The sequence below is a fragment of the Leopardus geoffroyi genome, chromosome A1 (assembly GCF_018350155.1).
Source record: "Leopardus geoffroyi isolate Oge1 chromosome A1, O.geoffroyi_Oge1_pat1.0, whole genome shotgun sequence".
Lineage (NCBI taxonomy): Eukaryota > Metazoa > Chordata > Mammalia > Carnivora > Felidae > Leopardus > Leopardus geoffroyi.
In genome coordinates, this window is record NC_059326.1 from 132,574,170 (window position 1) to 132,595,842 (window position 21,673).

Sequence of the window (21,673 nt, forward strand, 5' to 3'; positions counted from 1 at the left end):
GATCTGGTCCTACGCACCCCAGCCAATCCCGAAACTCGCTCTGTCACTGTCGTTCAGGCCGCGCCGCTTTGCGGATTGGTAGGGGAGCTGTGTCGTGTCGCGCCTTGTTTGACAACTCTGGCAATATGGCGTCGGAAGGTGGTAGCGATTCACAGCCGAGAAGAAGAAGGCGCCGGGACACGGGGGAGCCGGAAAAAACAGAACTCGGCGAAAGAGAGCTGACAGTGGTTGTGGCTGTGGCCCAAGAGAACGAAGAGGAAAATGAAGAGCGCTGGGTTGGGCCCTTACCTGTAGAGGCGACATTGGCCAAGAAGAGGAAAGGTAGCTACAGCGATAGACACAGGGCGAGTTGGAATCTGCGTCCCCAGACTGGGAAATTTCAAACCAGACTCAAAAATCAGATGGTGTGTGCTTGCGGGGTTTTCTGCCCTCAGAACAGAGGGTCAGCTTCTGTTTTCTGGTCATTCTCTACTAGCACGTTCTCCCCGAAATAATGATTTGGGCTGAATACAGCGTCTTTTTGCTACTATCTAACAATGTTAGTCATAGATGTGTTAGAGGAACGTGTTCTAATAGATGCTAAAGCTAACTTATACTACTACCTATTATGTGCTAAGCGCCTCTCATTTAACCCCTATAGCGGGCGCATTAGGTTGGAATTTCCGTCTCCGGTTTATTAAACGTCAAAGAGCCCAGTTCTCTTGAAAGCTTTTATTTCAAGAGTGCACTTAGTCTCTTGGGGCACGCGGGGACCGAGGGCGAGATGGCGGTGCCTATTTAGAATCGTAAAGAGTAGGTAAAGATCATTTTAATCCTGTCTCTTCCAATAATGAGTTTCTGACCTAGGAAAGTTACAGAAGTTTACTGGATAACAAATTTTTCGTCTAAAACCCGCGCTGTGGTTTTCAAACCACACGCAGGAGATGCCAAGGCTTGAAGTATTTTCTAACTTTCGTGGAATAGTGACCAAGTTTTATTAAATAAAAAGGGTAGGGAAGGAAGTTAAGTTTTTCTTATTTTCAAAAGTTGTTCTATAAAATGTCTTCCTTGGTGTAAAACCATTAAAATACGATTTTTCTGAAAGGTCAAATCTTACTTTATCACTCTCTCTGCCTCAAACTCTTCAGTGATTTCTCATTTTAAAAACAAAGTCCAAACTCCCTATCATGGCATACAAGTTCCTTCACGATGTGATCTCTCCTTACCTCACCAGCACATTTCCATTGCTTCTGTTTCCTAACCCTGTCTTCCTTAGGCTGTACTCTAGCCATATTAAAACACTTGAGAATGGGGTATGCTCTTTTTCTTCTTTGGATGCCTGCCAGGGTATGGTGTATACCTGAAATAATTTCCCACACTCCTTTTCCGGTGGCTAACTGTTGTCCAAGTTGAGCACTCATTTCCAACTATCGCCTCCTCTGGGAAGCCTGTCGTTTCTCCAGTGTGGGCTGGGTTTCTAAAGAACATTGATCATAACTCCGAGGTAATTTTGAACACCTGAGTTTACAGGTAGCTTTCAAATTTTATGTATCCAAATTTTGAAGAAGCTACTTTTTTGAACATTGTACATTGACACCCGTAAAGTGTTATCTTTTTTACAGTTAGGTCTTTCTGTTAAATGTTTCCAGAGCAACTTCTTCATTGCACTTGCTGCATTTTATAATTGTGTATTAAGTCTGTGATCGATTAATATTTGTCACCACTGCTAAGACTGTAAGCTTATAAGAGCAAAGACCATGACTGCTTTGCTCCACTGCTTTGCACGTAGCAAGTGTTCAATAAGTATTTATTGAATGAATGAATATTACAAAGTTAATGCTCTTATAGTTGTAATAGAATATGTTTGCATATCCTTTTTTATGGAAACATAAAAAATATCAAAGTGCTGATATTAGTATTAAGAGACAAAAATCTTACAAACAATACAATTGAGACAGATACAGCAATAATTAGGTGTGAAAATGTTTATAATTAAGTAGATGCTTATTGTATTTAAGCCAGTCAATAGTGTATTCAGTTTGAAGAAAAAAACTGAAATTTATAATTTTTTAATGTTTCTTTATTTTTGAGAGAGTGGGGGAGGGGCATAGAGAGATGGAGACCCAGAATCCAAAGCAGGCTCCAGGCTCTGAGCTGTCAGCAGAGAGCCTGATGTGCTTGAATGTACTCACTGTGAGATCATGACCTGAGCCAAAGTCAGATGCTTAACTGACTGAGCCACCCAGGCACCCTGAAAAAAACTGAAGTTTAAAAACATGTCTGAAATGTTAGGGACACCTGGATGGCTCGGTCGGTTGGGCGTTCAACTTCGGCTCAGGTAATGATCTTGCGGTTTGTGAGTTCGAGCCCCGCATCGGGCTCTGTGCTAACAGCTCAGAGCCTGGAGCCTCATTCAAATTCTGTGTCTCCTCCTCTCTCTGCCCCTCCCATGCTCATGCTCTGCCTGTCTCTATCTCTCAATAATAAATAAACATTAAAAAAAAATTTTAAATCATTAAAAATTAAAAAATAAAAACATGTATGAAATGTTAGAAAAATAATCATTGAAGATTTTGTCTAAAAAGGAGTTTGAGGCACCTGGCTGGCTCAGTCACTAGAGCATAATAAAATTTATTTTTAAAAAAAATTTTTTTAATGTCTATTTTTGAGGCAGAGAGAGAGACAGACCAATCGTGAATGGGGGAGAGACAGAGAGAGAGGAAGACAGAATTTGAAGCAGGCTGCAGGCTGTGAGCTGTCAGCAGAGAGCCCACCGTGAGGATCGAGCTCACAAACTGCGAAATCCTGACCCAAGTGAGATCATGCCCCAAGCCGAAGTAGGATGCTTAACCGACTGAGCCATTGAGGCGCCACTGCAAAAACTTTTTTTAATAAAAAGACGGGAGTGTGACTTGCGTTTAGCTTTCTAGAAAAAGAGCTATCCTCTTTAACATGTTCTTTGGACGCTAGACTTTTTTCTATGCATTTTCAGAAAGACATTATAAATTGTTATATGACACTACCTTTAATTAACCAAATGGTTTCTCAAAGGTAGGAACTATGTGTTCCACTTCTTTATGTCCATGTGCCTTATAACCTATTTTGTTTTCAGTAAATAACCTGCTCAAGTAAACTAACAAACAGCAAAAGGAATGTGTATCAGTATTATATTAGCTGCGTAAAAGAAGTCCCAAAGTAAACAGTCTAGGATTGGTATGGAGGCTTCAAAGGGACCTAGGCTTTTTCCAGTTTTCTGCCATAACATCACTAAGATATGGCCCTCGTCTTTGTCCTAAGTGGTTATTAGAATCAGTTCTCTTATCCCAGTTCCCAAGTATAGGACTGAGAAAGGGAATAATGGAATACTTTTTGAAGGAGACTTCTTGATTGTCACATAACACTTACACTTCTATTTCATTGGCACATGGTCACACCTAACTCTGGAGAAGATGAAAAAGGTTGTCTTATAGCTGACTGTCATTTTGCACATATAAAAATGGTGGTTCTGTTATTAAAAATGAAGGGAAAGGAGTTCATTGGGCACAGCTTTGACTCTGCTATACAATAGTTATGAAAAACTATGAAACATCTCATTATGTTTAATGTAGGAATTTTTTTAAATTTTTTTTATGTTTATTTCTGAGACAGAGACAGAGCATGAGCAGGGAAGGGACAGAGAGAGACGGAGACATAGAATCCAAAGCAGGCTCCAGGCTCTGAGCTGTCAGCACAGAGCTCGACGCGGGGCTCGAACTCACAAACCGTGAGATCATGACCTGAGCCGAAGTCAGTCGCTCAACCGACTGAGCCACCCAGGCGCCCCGGAAATTTTTTTTTGAGAGAGATCATGTGTGCTTTCAGAGGGAGAGAGAGAATCCCAGGCAGGCTCCACACTCATTGTGGAGCCGAATGTGGAGATCAATCCCACAACTGTGAGATCATGACCTGAGCTAAAATCAAGAGTTGGTCACTTAGCCAACTGAGCTACCCAGGCTCCGCTCTAGCAACTTTTTATAGGCATGTTTGACCTTTGTTGGATTATTTTATTAGATACACATATAATGTCAATTTTTGCTAGTAATATGGTTCATAGCTCTTGTAACAAAATATCTCCTCAGATTAACACTTTTTCAAATGTTTTGCCCCTGGAAAAAGTTGAGAAGTCCAGGATTTTCTCAGCTCTAAAAATCTATTTAGTATTTTATCATGTTTATCTGCTTCAAGCCCACTACTAGTGACCTCAAAGAGGATTAGTGTCTTAAAGATAAACACCCATAGGTGGCCACTGGTCTCTTGTTAATTATTTAAATTAGCACTAATAATTGGCTCTACTAATGGTTAGAAAGATGGTTGTGATACTTTCATGAAACTTTTTAAGGTTTTTGTTTTGTTTTGTTTTGTTTTGTTTTTTCAGTGTTTATTTGTTTTTGAGAGAGAGGGACAGCACAAGCAGGGGAGGGACAGAGAGAGAAAGGAAGATACAGAACCTGAAGCAGGCTCCAGGCTCTGAGCTGTCAGCTCAGAGTCCAACATGAAGCTCAAGCCCACCGTCCGTGAAATCATGACCTGAGACGAAGTTGGATGCTTAACCGATTGAGCCACCCAGGAACCCCAAGTTTTTCTTTTTTAATGGAACCTTAATATTAAGCCAGAATCACTCAGTTAAGTTCTGAGGGCAGTTAAGCATCTGTACAATACCTGAGAACCTGTCATGACTAAATAATAACAGTGCTGTTCACTACTATGAAATACATAACAGACTGGATTTTTTTTTCATTACATGTGAATTGAGAGAAATGTAATAAGATATAGAAGAAAATAGAAAATAGATTTTTTTTTTTTTGAGAGCAAGGGAGGGGCAGAGGGAGACAGAGAGAAAGAAGTGGGACTCACCCAAAGTGGGCCTTGTGTTAACCCGAAGTGAGGTTCATGTTCACCCGAAGTGGGGCATAAGCTCACCCAAAGCAGTGCTCAAGCTCACCTGAAGAGGGCTTGTGTTCCCTCGAAGCAGAGCTTGAGCTCACCTAATATGGGACTCGAACTCATGAACCATGAGATCATGACCTGAGCCAAAGTCAGATGCTTAACGACTGAGCCACCCAGGTGCCCAAAAGAAAATAGAATGTAGAAAACTCTTACAGAAAATGCAAAATAGTATATAGTTGCAGTTTAAAATAAGTATTTCTTTACCTTTTTTTCCTCAGTTCTAGAGTTTGAAAGAGTCTATCTTGAAAATCTCCCCAGTGCATCTATGTATGAGCGCAGTTACATGCATAGAGATGTTATCACCCATGTGGTATGCACCAAGTAAGTCTCACACACCTTTTTTTGTTTTTTTTCTGAAAAATTTATTTTATAAAAATGCTTCAGTTTTGAAGATGATTTGTAAAAGTATCTTTAGGATACCATGGATTTCTATTTAATGCCACCGATTCTATAATAATTTAAGTTAAATGAAGTCCTACATATTCTTTCCAATTTCCTACAAGGAATGCATTCAAGGTAATATCAATACCGTAGGTATTCGGATGGTTTCTATTTTTATACACCTTAAAGGGGAGACTATTCTGTACAAAATCTTTCTAATACTTAACAAGACACCTTGGATACAATACAAAACAAATGTACATTGGTTATTTATCACCTTTTGAAGATGAGTACGTTTTCCATGTGAAAAGACTGCCTACAGGGTGATTTTACGATTAAAGGGCTGTAAGGTCTACTGAAATTCCTGGTGAAATTTCTTTTTTTTTAATGTCAAGTCCTAGCACAACTCTGATCCTACCTCTTGGGGTTAAAGTTAGTGCCACATCAACTATTATGATATCCAGGAAAGAACTACAAAATTTGCCATTTTCTATCTACCCTCATATGGTGGTCTTTATAAAGAAAGCTTAAAATAAAAATATTTTGAAAGAGCCAAAGATTCTCAGTGAATGATTGCTTTGGGGGTACTAAATAACTCATAGATCTGCTTTACAAATTAACTTCTACAATTTTATGTATGCAGGACAGACTTTATTATTACTGCCAGTCATGATGGACATGTTAAGTTCTGGAAAAAAATAGAAGAGGGAATTGAATTTGTTAAACATTTTCGTAGTCACCTGGGTAAGAATTTCACTGTGTGTGTGTGTGAGTCTTAAATTGTATTGGTTAAAGTTTCTTTTAAAATGTTTTTTTTTTCCTTTGAAACATGCATATTTGTTTCATTGGTATTTACTAGAATGTTTTGATTTATTTAAATAGGAGTTATTGAGAGTATTGCAGTTAGCTCTGAGGGAGCATTGTTCTGTTCTGTGGGTGATGATAAAGCAATGAAGGTGTTTGATGTAGTGAACTTTGACATGATCAATATGCTGAAGCTTGGGTGAGTCTTTTTTAAAGTATATACTTTTTAACTTAGTGAAATAATTTTTAAACTGTCACCATTTTGTAGATATTTCTAAACAGAATGTATTGCCATTGCCAGCTGTGCTTTTGAATTTTGCTTAGGAAAAGTAGATAGGAATCCTTGTTATGATGCTCTTTGGAGGCTTCTGCTGTTGTTGTTGTTAATCACAGCAGAAATTTTTAAATAGCATCATCACAAGGATTCATTATATCCATTTAACATTACTTAATAAAATAATGAGGATCCATCATGTCTAATTTGCTGGTACTTAGAATTAACTTCCTTGCTTTGCTTATTTCAGTAATATGTATTGTGTCTTATAAGGCTTATGTACATTTTGGAATTGAGGTGATTCGTTGGTAACTTTAAACTTTAAAGTATATTGATATCCACACCATGTGGTTGAACTACAGAAATGAGATGAATACTTTGTTTTAAGCATGTCTTTCTTAAGACATCATACTGAATTTGTATACGTCTAAATGAATGTCACCTTGAAAATCTAGCATTGTCAAAAATAGTCTTAGGACTTGTCTTAGTTCAGACTGCCATTACAAAAGACCATAGGCTGAGTGGCTTAACCAAAGGAAATTTATTTTCTCAGAGTTCCGGAGGCTGGAAAGTGCAAGACCAGGATTCCAGTAGGGTTTGATTTGTGGTGAGGGCTCTCTTTGGGGACAGGATGTAAGGAGGAATGGTATCTTCCTCTTTCCCTTCTGTGGGATTAGGGCCCCACATTTATGACATCATTCAACCTTAATTACCTCCTAATTATCTCCAGATCAATCACCTTGGGTAACTGCAACATATGAATGGTGGGGGGACAAGAACAACAGCTCATTACATAGCAGTACTTCTTTTGGAATTTCCTTCAAAACCAGTTGATGAGCCACTAAAGGATATTAGTCTCATTACTTATGGTCAGAACTTTTTTTTTACTACAAATAGAAATATATATTGGTTATCTTGTCTTATTCCCTGCTTTGTTTACCTACACTTTAGCTGTTTTTACAAATTAAATCTATTCATAAATGTTGAACCTCTGCCACCTTTGGGGATATTATTTAAGTTTTGGTAGAAATTCTAAAAGAAGAGTTCCAGAAGTTTTGAGCATCAGCACCAACATTGGAATAACTGTGTAACTTCTTTAACTGACTGCTTAGAAGGAGACAACACTCATTTGAGTGTGTAAGTTTGGTATTTTGGTTAAATCTGTCCCAGGTTAAATCTGTCCCAGTTCTTTTGTACTTTGTTTATCAGGTAGCATGTTCAAACTTTATAGTTGTAAGATTAAGTCACTAATAATGAAAATGTGATATCAAAATGTTTTCCTTTTGATCATAGTCATAACTAAAATATTTTGATTTTAAACATTTCAAGAATGAGTTTATCAAGTATACTGTTAGATATAAACCTATTTAAAAATAAGTTAAAAATAGACTGAGACCTAGAGATCCAAAAGGCAATGCCCTGGAATATTTTAAGGCCCTGGTCTGATTAGGTTTTCTTATCTATCCAAGAGAAGTAAATGATCTGCTGTAGGAAGTTTTCTATGTGGTCTGATAAATCCTCAGAAGTTATTACCATTAGATTAATGAGGTCAGAAAGGGAAAATTAGTTGTTCCTCCCCAGTTTCTATTTCTGCTACTTTAGAGCAAGGAATCCAAAACTAACTAAATCATTGGCCAGGACATTGTTTTGGTTGTGAGAGTGGATAAGGATGCTTACTTGCTGTATTAACTTCTTTTTTCCCCTCACTATTTTAGCTATTTTCCTGGACAATGTGAGTGGATCTATTGCCCAGGGGATGCCATATCTTCAGTTGCTGCTTCTGAGAAGAGCACAGGAAAGATTTTCATTTATGATGGTCGAGGAGATAACCAGCCGCTTCATATTTTTGACAAGCTCCATACATCACCTCTTACTCAGATACGGCTGAATGCAGTTTATAAAGCAATAGTGTCTTCTGATAAATCTGGAATGATTGAATACTGGACTGGGCCTCCTCATGAATATAAGTTCCCCAAAAATGTGAACTGGGAATATAAAACTGACACCGATTTGTATGAGTTTGCCAAGTGCAAGGCTTATCCAACCAGCATATGTTTTTCACCTGATGGGAAGAAAATAGCTACTATTGGTTCTGATAGAAAAGTTAGAATTTTCAGATTTTTAACTGGAAAACTCATGAGAGTCTTTGATGAATCACTAAGTGTAAGTGCAATATAAATTTAATGGGAATTTCCTTTTCTGAGTGTCTTTATTTTGTGCAATTCCTAAAAGATATTTTTTCTGGATATAGATATTTACATTGATGGTTATTTTCTCTTAGCACATTGAAGATATTATTGATCTGTCTGCTCTCTTGCAGTGTTCTTCAAAACTCTTTTCCCAGGGTTTATGATGTGATATCTTCTGAGCCAATCATCCTTCTTTTGTGTGGCTTTTACTCTGCTCACTCCTGCCTATTCATATGACTACTCCCAAATTGATTTCTCCATCTTACTATTGTGAACACACATGGTGCCATCTGTTTTGTTTTGTTTTGCTGTCTTCATGAATGGCACCAATATCCATTTACTTGCATAAGCCACAAACCTGCGTCATCCTTAACTTTTTAACTCTTTTTCCTTACCCTCTATTTAATTCATCATGAATCCTGTCAATTTTAGTTTCTAAATATGCTTAAAATCTATCCCTTTCTTTTCAGCATAGCTGTCACTACCCTAGCTCATGATCTTTTGCCTGGACTGTCTCATGGCCTACTGCCTATATTCGGGCTTCCTCCTAATCAGTTATCCACACTGCATCCAGAGCAAATTTTTTAAGTGCATATTTGATCATTTCATTCTTTGAACCTTTTAGTGACTTCTTATTGTTCTTAGGATCAAGACCGAAGTCACAACCTGCCTTATTGTGGCCTTTGCCTACCACTCTAGCCTACTGTCACTCACTTTTCTATCTGCCTCTTAACACTAGCCATTTAGGCCTTATTTCAGTTTCTTGAACATGTCTTCCACCACGGGGCCTTTGCTTATGCTGTTCCTGCTGCCTGGTGTCACCCCTCCTCCGTTCTTTCCATTACCTGTTGAACTTAAGCTTCAAATCTCATTTAAAGAGTCACTTCCTGTGGGAATTCACTATTTGTCTAACCTAGGACAACTTTTTTTTTTTTTTATGTGACTCAATATCACTCTGTTTATTTTCTCTTAGACCATTTGGCTTGGTCTTATTTTTGATTACTACATATCAACCCCTTGTAGACTAAACTCTATGTGATCTATGCTCCCTTATCTGTTTTGGCTCATGTTTGTATCTCCAGCACTAACAACAATACGTGACACATAATTACTGCTAACAAGAATTTGTTAAAGCATGTAGTTGTAGAATAAGACTTTCTATCCATGCAAAGTTAACAGTTTTTTGTGGAAATTGGGTCTGATCACCTGTTTCCCTCAAGTGTTCTCTAACTACTAATGGTATGTTGAATCCTCTGAGAGTCTGTGGGTTGAACCTTCTTCATAGCAGTACTGTTTATTGTATAATAATTCTACATTGTTGGTAGTAACCAGTTTAGATTCCTTGCATTAAGGTCTTAAATTCTGTTACTCTTCTTAGTGACACTGTTGTTTGGTGGCAAGTGGCTTTAAGTTGGGTGGATTATCTACCTGAAGTAATATGAATCCAGACACATGTGAAGATCTGGTTGTTAGATCATCCTCCTGACTCATTTTCCTTTTGGAAGAGAACAGCTTTCCACTCTACTTTGAAGAATAGGAGAAAACTGTGATGTTTTCTTCATTAATGGCAGCTGGTAACTAGATATTAGTTCAACTTAAATATAACTTAAAGGCCTTTACCAACTTGCAGCTCTTTGAAGATTCCTCAGCAAAAGAAATATTTAAGAACACAGTCTCTGGATATTAATTTCTTAACACGATTACTCTGTTTCTTCATTATTGACTTCAACAAGTGTTGAAGAGGGCTGAAATAAGATGAGGTCAGTAGTAAAACTTATGACAGAAGTGAGATTCAAAATGAGAGATTGTCCAAACAATAACAACAACAACAACTAAAACAAATGCCAAGTAAATTAATTAGAAGGATAATGGGTAGTAAATCAGTGGAATCTCACAGTTAATGAGATATGCATATGGTTACACAGTTGTGTATCACAGAGGCCCTGCTATTAAGGCTAGAATACTGTAAAAAGATACTGCTGTATTTATCAGGTTGGATTAACATTTATGAAATACTTACACGCAGGCAGACAACTGTCTACAAACTTTAAGTCATGAAAATGAATCTAATCTAGTAAAATAATCAGGGGTCCCTCTCTATAAAAATGCTAGGCTATTTCTAGCATATGAATAAACAAGTAGTCTCAGAGACTGGAGATAAGAAAACCTAATGACCAACAGGCTTTTTTTCTGTCCTGTAAGACCCTTGCTTCATGTTGTTCCCTAACGCATATACCTCCTTTTGTTTTTATGGAGTTGTGTACATTGTTGTTCTTTCCATATCTAGAAAAATGGGATTTCCAATTAACACAAGCATGAAAATAAGTAGACTGGACATAAGCTTGGCTTCTTTTTATCTCCAGTGGAGACCTGCTGTTGAATTCTGCTGTTTGATGCCCTAAATGTCTGGAAACCTGAAAGATCTTAATGGGGGAGAAGCTTATAGTGTGATAATACATAGTAATTGAGATGTGACCTTATCTGAAAATTGTGTTAAATATCTGAAGAAAAGAAAACCAAATAAGCTACAGAGCATTTATAAAAATATTCATCTACCGTAAATGACATTTACCTAATGATAATCTGTGTTGGGCTCTCTATAAAAATAACTTGAAACATTTTCTAAAATACCATGAAATTGTTATAAATTAGTGAAATAATAAGAGTTCATTCAATAAAAATTGAGTGTTATATCATGTCAGGTCCATGATCCTTTTACAGGGACCTTACACTCTGTAGTTACAGTGTCCAGTGTAGTAGCCACTCGCCACATGTTACTATTGAGTGCTTGAAATGTGGCTAGTCCAAATTGAGACAGGATGAAAGTATAAAATACAGGATTTCAAATACTTAATATAAAAAAAAATAGAATATAATTTATCTCAAATTTTTTTTTAAGATTTAAATAACCTCTGTACCCATCATGGGGCTCAAACCTACAACCCTGAGATCAAGAGACACATGTTCCACAGACTGAGCCAGCCAGGTGCTTCTATCTCAATTTTTAAGTATTGAGTAAAGTTTAAATGATTATATTTTGGATATATGGGGCATAAAACCTTATTGAGACTAATTTCACCTGTTTCTTTTACTTTAAGTAGCTACTAGGTAATTTAAAATTACATGCTTGGTTTGCATTATCTTCCTATTGGAAAGTACTAGTTTGTGGCATTTATTTATTTATTTATTTATTTATTTATTTATTTATTTATTTATTTATGAGAGAGCACAGTAGGGGAGGGGCGGGGGGGGGAGAAAGAGAGAGAGAGAGAGAGAGAGAGAGAGAGAGAGAGAGAGAATCTTAAGAAGGCTCCACACCCAGCATGGAGCCCTACATGGAGCCAGATGTGGAGCTCAATCTCCTAACTATGAGATCATAACCTGAGCTGAAATCAAGGGTCGGACGCTTACCCAACTGAGCCACCCAGGTGTCCCTAGTCTGTGGCTTATAAAAGGCAGCAGATACCTTTTTTCTGTACAGAAGACAGTAGTTATATTAACTGTTTTTTTTTTTATTAAGAAGAAGCAGTTAGTGTAAATACTATTATTTTAGGATTGAACTTACTAATGCCTTTTTATTTCCTGCTTATGGAATTTAGAATCCTCTTTAAGGTAACCTATAAGTACACAAATTTTCAGTGGCTCTTAACGTGTACTGTGCTTCTATTTAAATTCTCATTCCCTTTATCACATAGCTTTTTTGTTTACTCCCTAGATGTTTACTGAACTGCAGCAGATGAGGCAACAGCTACCCGACATGGAATTTGGCCGACGAATGGCTGTTGAACGTGAGTTGGAGAAGGTGGATGCAGTAAGATTAATTAACATAGTCTTTGATGAAACTGGACACTTCGTGCTATATGGAACAATGCTAGGCATTAAAGTTATAAATGTAGAAACAAACCGGTAAGCTTTAATAAGATGTTTTTTAAAAGTGCATTCATTTATGGGGGACCATTTCCTCTTTCAGGGAAACAAAGGGAGTTTTGTTTGTTCCAAGACAAGTGGAATGGTCCCAAATGTCTAAACTTAACCAAATGTTTTGACTGGATTTTTTGTGGTCTTTTGGTTGTTTATAATCTTATGTAAAAAGTTTCCACTCATGTTTGTAAAAGAAATGGAAAAAAAGATATGCATAGTTTCAAGGTTGTTTTTTTGTGTTTTTTTTTTTTAACAAGTTTCAATCTCTCTTTTGCTTATTGATTTAAATTAGCCTGGTTCATATTAAATGTTGCCAAATATTTTAACCACAGAATTCAGCATTACATCCTGCTAGACATAAAATCAGAAGTTAAAATGCATGAAACCACAATAAGCCTTTTGTGCAAACAGTCCATTTGGTTTTAGTACAAAATAGCTACAATCAGATACTAACACTGAATGTAAATGAAAAGAACTTAAAAGTATATTTTAAAGAGAAAAAAATGTAGGTCTGTACATTCTCACATAGAAACAAACTTATATTGTAGTTCTTCACAGTATAGAATCTTTGAAGTCTTGCAAAAAGATTAAGATAATAGGGATAGGTTAAAATTATGCATGAATGATTGTGTTTTGTTTTTTTTTTAACCAGAAAATTCCATCCAATTTAAAATAACTTTCTGGGGAAGGGGGTAGAGAAACACTTTTTAAAAAACTTTTAGTAATTATTTTATACAAAGGTAAAGGATAGTTGATTTCTAGATTTTATCTATAAAATTTTTATAATTGGAATTAATTCTGGTATTTTACTGTATAAAACATTGTTGTATTTTCCAGGTGTGTGCGCATCTTAGGCAAGCAGGAAAATATTAGAGTGATGCAGTTGGCTCTGTTCCAGGGAATAGCCAAAAAACATCGTGCTGCAACTACTATAGAAATGAAAGCTTCTGAAAATCCTGTTCTTCAAAATATTCAAGCTGACCCAACAATAGTTTGTACATCTTTTAAGAAGAATAGATTTTACATGGTATGCGGAAATACTAGGAAATAGGCCTTAATTCTTCCAATTTGGTTGGAGATTTATTTTCTTAGGTTGTGCTTTCAACTGAAGAGAATGTTGGCAATAATAGCATGCTTTCTAAACAACCAGAATACCATCTTAAAACATTAATATTGCATAATTTTTAACTAGGACTCAATTTTGTACTGATTTCCCTCCTGTTCTGAAAAATCTTCGACCTGGCTTCTACAACTATTTATGTTGTCTAAGATGTAAGGAAGTAAGTGGTTATGGTAATAATTGCATCCAAAATAGCTTTTGCTATGGGGTTTTAAAAGTTCTAAAAAAGATTATTTTTCATCTTTTGTTCTTAATTTATCTTCCCTGAACTTGCACACTTGCTTCTCTAAGCACATTTCTTTTTTTACCTTTTAACTCTCTTGTAATGGTGCTACCTTAAAAGTTTATATTCCTGACAATTTTTTTTTTCCCTAGAGAACTACAAGTACTTTACATGTTAACTAAGACTGGGCTCAGAATCAAACTGTCTAAACTATCTAGGAGTAGCCGTGTACTAACTGTTGAACCAAGCAGAAAAATCTAAAGTGTAGAGACCTCTGCCCTACCATTCTGTCCTTCACACTGCAGTCAGAGACTGAGTCCCAAATTTGATTATTTGCCTAAAATCCTTTAATGGCTCCTCAACTATCTATATTAGTTGGCTCTTCTACCTATCTTTCTTCATTTTTAGTTCATTTGCTACTCTGACTGAACTTGATCCTGTTTGCAATAGCTGAGTGTTGTTTTTTTATCTCAAGGCGTTTACACAGGCTGTTCCTTCTGCCAATCACATACCTGTCCCCAGTTCCTACTTATATCAGTTCCTACTTGGAAACCTTCTCTTGACATCAAGTCTGAGTTACATCTGCCTGGTTGTGCTCTATATGTCACAGTTTTTGGAATAGTTTACTTTCTCTCTTTTTTTTTTTTTTTTTTTTTAAATACCTGTGATACTGTCATCTCCTCCTTAAGGTAATATAAAATCCTCAAATACAGGGCATTATATTTTCTTCACTATTCACAAGTTTGTTAAAGTGTGTGGCTCATTCTAGTATACTGATTCTTTTCATCTGATATCTTGTAAGTAGCTGTGATGCTATTCAGGTTGCCAGCATTTGATTAATGTAGGAAATAGCAGTTCATCCCAAACAAGCTTTTAACCAAAAAATGGATACATTCTTTTAAGATGAAAATTTTATTTAGAACTTTCAAAGTCATTGCTACAAAAAATAATATTGGTTAAAGGGAAATAGTTTTTGTTTTTACCTGTAATTTAACTGTTTTGAAGGTAAAAGCTAACTCTTGATATACACTAAAAACATACTAATTTTCTATCCTCTTTATCAAAAAACTAATAAATTATTCTCTTCCCCTAAAGTTTACTTTATGTTGATTAAATCACATGTGTTGTTAACATTGAAGAAAAAAAGTTACTATTCATCTTTATACAGCTAACATGTTCATAAAATTATCTTTCATTTTATTAGACATACATATCCGTAAGCAAAAGTAAAATGGTACATACATATATGTAAATTTTTTATCTCTTTTCAAATCAGTATCAAAATATGACAAAATATGAACTTTGGTAGTTCAATATGTGAGCTAAATTAAAATACCTATTTAAAAATTCATATAAATCAATCATACAACTGATAATGTCATTCCTTTGAAAAATGGAGAATAAGATGATAAGTCAACAACATCCTAGCTTGGTTGTTTCTTTATTTGGAATTTATCCAAGTAGATCCGGAATGACATTAGGCAAGACAGGGCCTGGGGCACTGGCTTTACTTTCCTGGAACTCAGTTGATAATCAGGTAGAGCTTCCTCTGGAGAAAAGATTTCTACTTCCTGAAAGTCAAATTAAAAAAAAAAAAAAAAAAGGCTCAGAGGAGTCCAAAGTTTTAACAACTGAAAGATTTCTCTCAATTTTCCCTATTCCCTGAGGTATCCTGAAATTTCTGTAACTTCACTCAAAATTTACATTCTTTCTTCCAAGCTTCAGGGTTTAGATAGAACAGATGGGGGCTTTGCAGGAAAAAAAAAAAAAACTAGCCAAGATGCATTACTGATTCATCTTTGAATCCTCAACCTGCCTAGCACCAGGTTCTGTTCACTATAACAACAATTATTAATATGTATATAGTACCTTTTACATATTAGGCACTATTCTCCAAGCATTTTATATCCCTTCATTGAATCTTCACAATAGGTACAATTTTGAGGTAGTTATCCCCATTTATGAATGAGGAAATGGAAGAAATGAATTTATTTTGCCAAAATCATGTAACTAGTAAGTAGCAGAATGGAATTCAAACCCAGGCAATCTAAATAGTGAAAAGTAAGCACTGGTTGACAGGTTAGAACATACTAGCGGGCAGAGGCAGAAAACTACCTCAAATAAAAGTGCATCTTGCTCAGTGTGCACCCAAAAAGAAATTAAATCCCATTTGAAACCATACACCTTCACTGTATGGATTGTTGTCATGTTAGGCAAGTGTAAAAATAATTTAACTGTATTACACATCCTGTGATAGGAAGTGATTGCTGCAGTAAGGACTTATTCTGATGTGAATTCTTACTTTGCTCAAATACCATAGATAGAAATGAAATTTTACTGTTGATAACATTTTAACCAGATGAAAAATTTAATTCATTCACTCTCTTTAATTCTTCTCTGAGTTTACCAAACGAGAACCAGAAGATACAAAAAGTGCAGATTCTGACAGAGATGTTTTTAATGAGAAACCTTCTAAAGAAGAAGTCATGGCAGCTACTCAAGCTGAAGGACCTAAACGTGTTTCAGATAGTGCGATTATCCACACAAGCATGGGAGACATTCATATCAAACTTTTTCCTGTTGAGTATGTACTGTCTTTTGTCTGAAATGAACATCAATGTAAATGTGTTTACTGGAAGAAACTGTGCAACTTAAAATTGCTATTTCAACTTGAGGAATTTTTTTATTTATTTTAAAAAAAATTTTTAATGTTTTTATTCATTTTTTGAGAGACAGAGACAGACCATGAGCAGGAGAAGGACAGAGAGAGGGAGACACAGAATTTGAAGTAGGTGGGACTCGAACCCATGAAGCGTGAGATCATGATCTGAGCCAAAGTCGGCCACTTAACCGACTGAGCCACCCAGGCACCCCTCAACTTGAGGAATTTTAAAGAACTGAAGGGTTTGATAAGAATGTCTGTCTTTAGCTTTCTGATAACTGTTCCTCTAGACAATGGGGATATTATATATATATATACACACACACACACACACACACACACACACACACTTCACAGGTTTATTATTATGCATACAAAACAAATGGCTATGAAAGTGCTGAATGTAAACTATAAAGTGGTTTATAAATGGATATTAACACCAACTGTGCATCCCAACTATATTTTGTGGCTCATTTGTTATAACTGGCTTTACCCTCAAAGCAAATCCTTAAGGGGAGGATAATTCCTTTTCCTCCTTACATTTCTTAGACCTCCACTACTACTTCTTTAGTTCTTTCTATAGGTTTTAAAAATTCCAACAAGGGGCATCTGAGTGGCTCGTTCAATTGAGTATTCAACTCGATTTTCAATCAGGTCATGATCCCCGCTCAGGTCATGATCCCAGAATCATGGGATTGAGCCCCATGTTGGGCTCTGCACTGCCTAAGATTCTCTGTCTCTTCCTCTACCCCTCTCCCCTGCTTGTGCTCTCTCTAATATAAATACATACATACATACATACATACATACATACATACATACATAATTGATCAATCAATCAATCCAACAAAAAAATGTACTGAAAAAAGCAGAAAGGAATTCTGGACAGTTTAAAAGTTTGCAAGATGAACATGCAATGCCAAATCCAATAGAATATCTTTGGCTATTCTTGATCCAAAGAGTGACATCTTTGGGGCGCCTGGGTGACTCAGTCAGTTGAGCATCCAACTGTTGATTTTGGCTCAGGTCATGATCCCAGGGTCATGGGGGTGAGCCCCACATCAGGCTCCTTGCTGAATGTGGAGCCTGCTTGGAATTCTCTCTCCCTCTGCCCCTCTCCACTTCTGTCTCCAAAAAAATGAAAACGAAAAACAGAGTGACATCTTTTACAACCCCTTTTACTTAAAAGTACTTCTTTATTTTGTATATGAGTGTTTTAAATGTTTTAAATGCTGTAACATGAGATTAAATCATCACATGAGATTAGTTAACATTTAGAAAGCTTCATACTTTTGAGTGTGTGATTGTCATTTAAAGTTGATTAGATTTAGGAGATAGCATTTGAGAGAGAGCAGGTCCTTGGTTAGGAAGTGTGTCAGTGTACCATAACATTGTTTTTATAAGAAAATTATCTTTCCCAGGAACTGAACCTACTATATGCAGTGAATATACGTATCTTACGGTGCTGTAGCTGTATTTTTTTTAACTGCTAAATGACTTTGAAATTTAAATACTGTCAAACTCAAATATAATAAGCATTCTTTATCTAAAGATAATATATTAAACAATATACTGTGGCTTATGTGATCTTTCATCTCTTCTGTCCTGAGATGAGAAGAGGTTATGGAAAAAGACTGTCCTGAAACATTCAGAAGGTATTGCAGGTATCAGTAGAAAGCAGAACTGCAAAGAAAACTATATTAAGATGCTCTGAATGGATTTTATATTTTTAACATATCTTACTAGGTGCCCTAAGACAGTGGAAAACTTCTGTGTTCATAGCAGAAACGGCTATTATAATGGGCATACATTTCACCGTATAATTAAGGTAAGTTATACAAAATTTATATGACTTCAGGAATAGTGTGTTTTGCATAACCAGAGGTTTATTATTTTTTTTTTAATTTTTTTTTTTAACATTTATTTTTGAGACAGAGAGAGACAGAGCATGAACGGGGGAGGGGCAGAGAGAGAGGGAGACACAGAATCGGAAACAGGCTCCAGGCTCTGAGCCATCAGCCCAGAGCCTGATGCGGGGCTTGAACTCACGGACCGCGAGATCGTGACCCGGGCTGAAGTCGGACGCTTAACCGACTGAGCCACCCAGGCGCCCCATAACCAGAGGTTTAAACATAAGGAATCTTCCTGTCTCACAATTATCAGTTTATTAAAAAGGAATAGGAAAAATGGGACTTTCTAAGCCAAAAGAAGAATGGATAGTCATGAATATCAGATCTGGAATAAATGCAGGAACAGTAACATGGTACCTTTTTAGAAACACTGCACCAGTATTTTGTCAGCAGCTAAACCCAAGGGTCAGATACAGAGTAAAGGGCATGCTGAGATAAAACCAATAGTTAAGGTTACTCATACCTAGTGACTAAATAAGGTCTAGATCTAGAAAATAAGATTTTAAATAATAGAAAAGACATCATGCTACTTAATCTTTGAGAACCACCATTAATACCTGAAGAGCAGAACGAACTTGTCCCAGGATTTTGTTGAGCATTGTTCCATAAAATGGATGGGGCAATAGTGTAGTTCTTGGTTACTGATAGGTTCAGAAATGGCAGGAGAAATGACAGGAGGAATAATCAGATTTGGGGGGTTCTGAAAGAATTAGAAAAATGACTCACCAGGCAATCCAGAATTTTAGGGAAAGGGAAGAGAGAAGAGTGGGGCAATTATATAAAACCTTATACACTCTATAGATCTAAAACTTATTTACAATATTAATTGGTTTTAATTGCATTATTGGGAAAGATAGTACATGACTATTCATGAGGAGACCTTTGCAGTTTTGTTTCAGTAACTGAAATAAGGTTGTGTTTAAGCAGTGGAAATACATCATCTAAAGTATAACTTACTAAGGTTTTAATAAAATCACTTGATAGAGTGACTATTAAGAAAAGGAGTGCCTGCATGGCTCAGTCAGTTTAAAACATCCAACTCTTGATTTTGGCTCAGGTCATGAGCTCACACTTCATGGATTGGAGCCCCATATCAGGCTCTGTGCTGACGGTGTGGAGCCTGTTTGGGATCTCCCTCTCTCTCTGCCCCTCCCCCACTGGTGCATTCTCTCTCAAACTTAAAAAAAAAAAAAAAAACATTTTACTGAACATAAAACACACTTAAACATAAAATTCCAAAACGTACATATAGAAAAGTACAGTGTAATATGTTTTTTGTATACTTCCTCTTAAGGGCTTCATGATTCAAACAGGAGATCCAACTGGTACTGGTATGGGAGGAGAAAGCATATGGGGAGGAGAATTTGAAGATGAGTTTCATTCAACATTACGACATGACAGACCATATACACTCAGCATGGCCAATGCTGGATCAAATACTAACGGATCCCAGTTTTTTATAACAGTAGTACCAACGGTAAGTAGAACAGCATTGTCTATAAGCTGTCATATAAACTGTAAGTTGTCATAGGTTATGATCTAAGAATGAATTCAGTAAAAGAGAGCTGCATTATTCTCTACTATTATTTATTTCTGCCAGCATATAAAAAATGAAACAGTTTAGATGAGAAAATGTAAAATTACCTAACAAATCAGATTTTGCTTTGTAAAACAATACTTGCATAACTCAGGACTCTGGAGTTTAAGTCACCTTGCCACTACTAATTGTACAATAGAAAACAAATTATTTCACTTCTGGGCCTGTTTCCTTTAGAATGGGGAGGGGGATTAGAGTATATTAATTCTCAAATCTTTTAAGACATTTTTTCTATATTTTAACATCTCTGATATCAGAATGCAACTTATATTGCAACATTGTAGATCTGACGACATACAGTATAAGAATATTGAGCTCTATTGCTGTGCAGTTACACAAAATTATAAAAATTATTATACTTTATTTTTTGGAATTAAGCACCACATAATGAAGAAAAATGTAACTACTACCCATCAGGCACAAAGTAATATTCACAATACTTCTAGTATCACTATACCCAGTTTTAAAAAACAGATGACTATACAAACAGTGCGACATGATCAACTTGCCAAAGGTCAAGTAAGTAGCAGAGTGAACATTTGAGTTCCCATCTCTCTACTACAAAAGCACATGCTACTTGAACAATTCCAAACAATTCCTGCCTATTTTGCAGGTCTGATTCCTACAGAGAACTTTTAAAGCCTTAGCCAGTATTCTTTAAGCCATGCAAAGAAACTTACCTTTAGCAAACATCTTTCAGGTCCGTTTGGTCTGAAAGATGCAGCTAATTAAACATTATATTATGCTGTTATATTTTTTCAGATAAACATGGAAATCACTCTTAAAAGCTGCTAGATGAAATTAACTGTATATATTTTTATTAAATTAAAAATGAAGCATAAGTTTAAGTTCTCTGTAATTTTCTTACCCAGAGGGTGTAATTTAAGAAATCTGGGTTTACCAAGATTTTCCGTTTCTCCTTGAATGCAGCCTTGGCTTGATAATAAGCACACAGTGTTTGGACGAGTGACTAAAGGAATGGAAGTTGTACAGAGGATCTCCAATGTCAAAGTCAATCCCAAAACAGATAAGCCCTATGAGGATGTCAGCATCATAAATATTACTGTCAAGTAAAATAAGGTTTGTTTCATTGTATGTGTAAATAGAAATACACGTATATTAAACACAGGGTTATTTTACACAGGAAGCTCTTAGAACTTGCTAAACATCCAAATCATGTTTCAAGGATGCAATATTATGTTTTTATATTTTTCATTAAAGGACCTTTTTTAAAACCCTGCCTTTCATTTTTCTCACAATATTTCTTATCCTAGGAGGTGATAAACTGAAATTGGACTAAATTTGGGCAAATCGCACTCCTATGTAATTTCTCATGAGACTCAAAAACCATATTAAATAGAGTTGTATGCATTAATATATATTACTATATTAATATATTAATATATGCCACATAATCTGCCTTCATGTTTCTTTAGATCCACTAAGAAAGGGTATCAGAATCTGATAGTAATATACCACTTCCTTTCTTTTCTTAGGTTTGTGTTTCATGCCAAATAGTTTTGCCTTTTAATCATTGTTAAAAATAGTAAGCAGGGGTAAGTAAAACTTCAGTAAATAAATAAGAAGTAGTTTATTAAAGATTTAGAAATAACTTATCCTCTAGTTG

The 21,673-nt window shown here is 36.0% G+C and overlaps 1 protein-coding gene across 2 annotated transcripts; it reads left to right on the forward strand.

The window, feature by feature from the left end:
* Positions 1-49: 49 nt before the first annotated feature.
* On the forward strand, positions 50-21,281 carry PPWD1 (peptidylprolyl isomerase domain and WD repeat containing 1). 2 transcript variants are annotated; one of them, XM_045494629.1, is made up of 11 exons: positions 50-321; positions 5,184-5,286; positions 5,990-6,090; positions 6,229-6,349; positions 8,140-8,587; positions 12,329-12,519; positions 13,372-13,561; positions 16,280-16,461; positions 18,286-18,367; positions 19,744-19,926; positions 20,977-21,281. In XM_045494629.1, exons 1-11 carry the CDS (start codon positions 126-128, stop codon positions 21,118-21,120), a joined length of 1,941 nt encoding a protein of 646 aa, XP_045350585.1. In that variant the 5' UTR covers positions 50-125; the 3' UTR covers positions 21,121-21,281. The 2 variants fall into 2 exon arrangements, with proteins under 2 accessions (XP_045350585.1, XP_045350595.1); XM_045494639.1 differs by lacking the exon at positions 50-321 and having other exon boundaries at positions 5,235-5,286; positions 5,990-6,015; positions 6,327-6,349.
* Positions 21,282-21,673: the final 392 nt, after the last annotated feature.